General features: G+C 44.1%; 1 protein-coding gene across 1 annotated transcript; it reads right to left on the reverse strand.

The window, feature by feature from the left end:
• Positions 1-314: 314 nt before the first annotated feature.
• NUDT2 (nudix (nucleoside diphosphate linked moiety X)-type motif 2) lies at positions 315-4,954 on the reverse strand. The gene is made up of 2 exons (XM_010187510.1): positions 4,815-4,954; positions 315-628 (listed from the first exon to the last, which is right to left on the reverse strand). Exons 1-2 carry the CDS (start codon positions 4,945-4,947, stop codon positions 315-317), a joined length of 447 nt encoding a protein of 148 aa, XP_010185812.1. The 5' UTR covers positions 4,948-4,954.
• Between the last annotated feature and the right edge of the window lie 1,183 nt (positions 4,955-6,137).

Here is a 6,137-nt window from a genome sequence, read left to right on the forward strand (position 1 = left end):
CGTCAAGGGGGAAATAATAATAAAAAAAGTAACAAGAAAAGGGACAGAGGGAGTCTTTGTTAGCTCTGGTTTTCAGATACCTCTGGCTCATAGGTCAAACAGACCATGCCCTTTTGCGTTAGCTAGGTGAGACAATAGCACAAGCTCTTTCAAAGCTTCTCACTGAATTTGTATAGCTTTACAAAACAAATCTACATTTCTGCAGCCATGGAGTTCTTCTCCTGATTAAAAAAAAAAAAAGCAACTCCCCTAAAAAACCCCCAAAAAAGCAGGCCACGTTTCTTGAAAAATCCCCTTATCCTTCACAAAACTGTTTACTCTTTGGTGCTGAGAAACTGATGTACTTCTTTCAGCATAGCTTGCATATCTTCATATTCTGCATATTTGCAAGCATCCTCCAGCTTCAGCCATTGGAAAGCTTGGTGCTCCTCTGAGAGCTTGATTTCTGTGTTACAGTCCTTCATCTCTGCCAGCCAGTAAATGACAGTCTTAGGTTTGCCACGGACAGGATAGTGCAGTTCTTTCTTGTACCCCTCTATGAGGGTGAGCTGATTGGCCTGAAGACCAGCCTCTTCCTGTGTTTCCCGGAAGGCTGTCTGTAGGTCATCCTCTCCTGGATCCACATGGCCTGTCAAGAAGGTGAAAAAGTAAGTCTCCAAGAAGGAAATTCAGATTTTGTTTATTCAGTTTGCAGCTAGGAAACACTGGGATGCAGAGATGACAGTACGCTGTAGCTGATACAGAATGAAATGGAAATTGGAAAGCAGAGATTGCTTTTCCAGCACTTATGCTTTGATTTGTCTTTGTCTCATGGCTTTCAGGATCATTGTTTATCTCATATCTTCTGAAACTCCCAGTGCCTGTCAGCACTAGACATCTTTTTCCCAGTCCTCCTCTCCTCTTCTACAGCACTTTGCACCCATAATCACAGAATTACAAAAAAGTCTGGGTTGGAAGAGAACTCCAAATATCATCTGGTCCACCCCTCTGCAATGAGCAGGGACATCCAGAGCCCCATCCAGCTTGACCTTGAATATCTCCAGGGATGTTCTGCCTTAGATCACACTGAGGACTGAATGCTTTTCCTTTATCCAGTTAGAGGGAGAGACTGCTCATCTGCAAGAGTCTTAGTCCTCTCTCAACCCTTCCCCTCCACTTATTTCTCTCCCATATTCCCCTCTGAAGCACAGCAAACCTAAAATCCAGTCCTTTCATCAGCTGCATAGTTCTTCTAGGACACGTCATTTATTTTACATTGCTCAGAGTAAGAGGTGCCATTACAAACAAGGGATAAATATAACACATCCCTAGCTGTTTGTACGTTTGTTGAGAAATGTCAGACTTGGTTTTCTCATGAAAACTCCAGACCAGAACATAAATAGAACAAGCCAAGCAAGATCTCAAAAAAGCAACATAGCAGGAGTTGGGAAGCTTCAAGAGAAAAAAAAAGTTAAGCTCTATTTTGCCCCTGGTGTCATTCTATTTTCTATGCAGCTGGCTGCAAACAGACATAATTTAATCACAGAGATGAATCTTTCCTCAGGGCCCAGGTATCAAACACCACCCTTTAGTACTAGAACTGGGGTAAGGGGGAAGCTCATTTTGCTTTCCCAACAGGTCTCGCTCACTTTGTCTGCGTATCAGAAGCTTAATGACCTCTTATAATGCAACATCATCTCAAGTGTAAAACACACTTCAGTTTCAGCAACAGTGCAGAAAACAGTGTTTGATGTTGCATTTGATGTCTCTGATATTTGTAGTCAAATACACTGAGGCTTACTTAAGTAAAAATATTTTCCCCCTGATTCTCAGCACTGCAAGTAATGCTATCTCCTTCTTTCTGACAAAGTGTTTCCAGAGCTGTTAATTTTACTAATAGCTGAGAAACAGAATCCACTTTGCCTTGCACAGCTGAATTACTTTTATAATATTCAGAGCAAATGCCTGCAGAACATCCACGAACAGTAAATAACCACTAGCTCTTATGATAATCATGATTGGTAGTCACCAAATGCTCAGTGAGTTGAGGTAGCAGTAAAGCAGGAAGGCTGAGATTAAGCTCTAACTCGAAAGACACCAGTGCACCCTCTTGCTCTCCAGCAAAGTGAAAGGCAATCATCTCACCTTGCTGATGATAGCCTCAAGTCTAAGCTCAGTAAATTTCCAACTTTGTACAATACAGTCTGCCTACTGGGAGGAAAAACGACTGCTGGCAGCATCTCGCTTAACAGCTTCCATATCCTCCTGCACTAATGCAATTCCAGTACTAAGGAGGAAAATGAACCCTGCATCCCCTGCAGTCAGCCTTGGATAGCGCAACATCACAGTTCTAGGAGAGATGAGGCTGGCAATCCAAGCAAGTTCAGTTTAATCCCATAAGGTTTGCACAGCTGCTTTGGGAACTTTTAAAATATCAATGTACAGCTGTATTCATAAATTGCCTTTTGCGTGCTCTTGGAGAGACCATTACAACTTCTCATTCTGGCTCCTGCCACATTAAATCTATGTCTGCATCATATACAAGTTACATTACTGCACCATACAACCCAAGGCTGCCTTTGAAGACCTCTTATATCGCAGCAAACACATAATGTAATAGCTCCCCCTCACTTATTGCTCCCAAATCTGTACCAAACTACTATTAAAGGCTGACATCAGATTGTGGCTTTTGATCTATAAAACCTTAAACAATATGGTGAGGGAGGTGATTCTGCCCCTCTTCTGGAGTATTGTGTACAGCTCTGGAGTTCTCAGCACAGGAAAGACATGGACCTGTTGGAGCGAGTCCAGAGGAGGCCACAAAAATCACCAGAGAGATGGAACTTTCTTATGAGGAAAGACTGACAGAGTTGGGGTTGTTCAGCCTGGAGAGACCTTATAGTGGCCTTTCAATGCTTAAAGGGAGCCTATAACAAAGATGGGGACAGACTTCTTAGCAAGGCCTGCAGCGACAGGACAAGGAGTAGCGGTTTTAAACTAAAAGATGGTAGACTCAGCCTAGAGATAAGGAAGACATTTTTTACAGTAAAGGTGGCAAGACACTGCCCAAGGCTGCCCAGAGAGGTGGTGGTGCCTCAGTGCTGTGAGGTTGGAACTAGATGACTTTTAAAGGTCCCTCCCAACCCAAACCATTCTGTGATTCTATGATTTTGAGTGCCCAAGATGTATGCCTGTGAGTCATTTCATTCCCTACTAAAATGCCTAAGTCATTTCAATCACTTGTTCAGAATTACTATGTTCCTAGTGAACCTTTCCACATGGGTCTCTCCTTCTGCGACAACCAATCACATACCAGCGCATGTTTATTTAGCTTAACAGACGGCTGCAAGCTCTACTCCCTTAGGCTTTTGGTGAAGTGGACAAAGGGGAAGAAGGTTTGGAAAGTTTTGTTCTTTCCCTTAATAGGAGAGCGTTGTTGATACTGTTACAAGTTTTTTTTTCCAATTTGCAAATTCCTATTTATGAACTGCTCCTGCACTATGTTTTAAAAGCACTGTGTTTTACAAAACAAGAAGTAAAAACTAGCAGGAAGGTAGCTTTTTACCAGAGGTAAAAAAAAAGCACATAAGAAGATGTACAAGGAACCATAAGTATTTCTGTGCTGCACTTTGTCTGGTACCAGGACCGAGACTACATACTACTACACACCGACTCTGCCATGTATCTTTACAGACAAAGTGCTGCTATACATCTTGAGGCACCAGGCTTGTCTTCTCCTTCAGGACCTCACTGGTGACTGAGGATGGCTTAGGTGAAGATGGCTGATTAGGTTACTTCTCCTAGCTGTCCCTCTCATCTCTGCTGCACTAGGCATATGCTTTTCATCAATTATCTCCTGAACTTAAAGAAAACCCTACATCTTCTAAGAAAGGCACTGGAAAGTAAATAATCATTTCCTACATAAGAAGGATGTTGAGATTCTGGAGCGTGTTCAGAGAAGAGCCACAAGGATGGTGAGGGCTCTGGAGAACAAGCCTTATGAGGAGCGGCTGAGGGAACTGGGGTTGTTTAGCCTGGAGAAGAGAAGGCCGAGGGGAGACCTCATCACCACCTACAACTACCTCAAGGGAGGTTGTAGAGAGGTGGGTGCTGGTCTCTTCTCCCAGATGATGGGAGATAGAGCAAGGGGATATGGCACCAAGCTGTGCCAAGGGAGCTTCAGGTTAGAGATAAGGAGGAAGTTCTTTACGGAGAGGGTCGTCAGAAGCTGGAACAGGCTGCCCAGGGAGGTGGTGGAGTCACCATCCCTGGATGTATTTAAAGAGCGGGTAGACGAGGTACTTAGGGATATGGTTTAGTGGGTAGACAGGAACGGTTGGACGTGATGATCTCAGAGGTCATTTCCAACCGAGCGATTCTGTGTGTGATCATTGATTCCAGTTTGCCTTCTAATGTTGCACGGCAAACTGTAACCCTTCTGATTATACATGGGTCAAACAACTGTGCATTTGAAACAGCAGTATCTGGCAGAGGGTCAGACTTAAGCAAGAAGGTAAAAAGAAGATAAAAATTTTTATAGCTACCTAATTTCAGTTGTCCACTCAATGTCTGCCAGAATCATCAGACATCTGAGAAGCAGGATTGGGTGACCTGTCCCCAGCCCCAGTCTGTTGTGCCCAACAGTTTACATGGCCACAATTTGCAAATAATTTCAGCTCCACTCTGCTGCACAAACCACATTATCAGTGGCTACTGTCAATTGATTAACTGTCCCCCAAAGCTGACCTCAGCAGTGTTCAGCCAAAGTTCAGTCTGTAATCTCACTCACTCCCGACACAAACAATTCTGAAGTGTGTTATCAGAACAAACATCACCTTTGGGTGGAGTCCAGTGATGGGTCCCATAAGATGTCTGAAGGAGGAGGTATTCAATACCGTCAGTAACCTTAGAAGATGGTGCTGACTGCAGCCTCCTGTAGATGATCAAGCCACAAGCTCTCACAGCCATGTCCCTCCCTTAACTGCAAGAAAGCTGTGGAAGAGCAGAGAAGGTCAAGCAAGAACAGCATAAAACATGGAGCTCAAACAAACCAGTCATATTTAGCCAGAAAACATATCTCATCATGGGCTAAAAGTCAACCCTCCCTTTGTAGCTACTACACAACTAAACTGCACATTATTAACTCTTTTTGAATTGTAAAAAACTGAGTACTTTCCTTTTGAAACAAGGAAACAGGAACCTACAAAAAAGCTTTTTTAAAAAAAAGTTATCAAGAAACATAAAATATGAGCTGCACGATACCTCATTTGGTGCTGATATATTACAAACCACACTGTGGGGAGAAAAAAAATTATAGAGCAAAAGGAAAGCCACACTTTCTCACTGCAAAAATCCAAAGGCTCTGTGCAAAAGTAATACCTCAACATTACTGGAAGTGGCATACAGAAATAATTGCCCAAGACAGATCCCCTGCAGTAGTGAACTCCTCAAGGTGCCAGAGGCAGACCTGAGAAAATGAATGCCAAAGGACAAATTCTGTGCTGTCTGGGCTAGACATGAGGCTGTTATACAAAACTAAAGCTTCTTGGCACATACATAAGCACTAATTTGATGTAAATGGAAAGGACACCTCTTGAGTGACAAATACTGTAAACAATAAGCTACACAGCCGTATAGAACAACCGGTCTTACACAGAAAGAGAAGGCACAGGAGAAATCCATGTTAAAGAATCCATCAATTCCCAGTTCCAAAGCCATGCATTTTAACAGAGCCACACATTTCAGTAAGTTTACAACAGTACTGGTTTTCCCTGGGATGCTCAGTGAGGCAACCTGACAACTCCAGTTTCCAAAGGGAAACCACAGCAAAGAGCCCTTCACCACCACCCAAGCCCCAGGCTGGCGCTCAGCTCTCTCGGTTAACCCCTCTTTAACCGCCACAGTTAGTATCTGATCAGCCGTGTCAACGATATGGCCGATATCATGATGATATACAGCTGATATCCTTGCCTACCGCCACCTACCAAACCCCCGGGCAGTGCAGGACCCAACGCCGGCTACTTTGGAGCCAAGAGGCTGCCCGAGGCGGGAGCCTAGCACCACCTCCCGTGCGCGCCTGGAAACGCCGCCCTGGGAGGCCCAGAGCCTGGAAGGACAAACCTCCCCAGGGGACGTCAGGCCAGCGGTCCCCGGCTCCC

This window comes from Mesitornis unicolor, unplaced genomic scaffold (assembly GCF_000695765.1).
Source record: "Mesitornis unicolor isolate BGI_N332 unplaced genomic scaffold, ASM69576v1 scaffold36036, whole genome shotgun sequence".
NCBI classification, from domain to species: Eukaryota; Metazoa; Chordata; class Aves; order Mesitornithiformes; family Mesitornithidae; genus Mesitornis; species Mesitornis unicolor.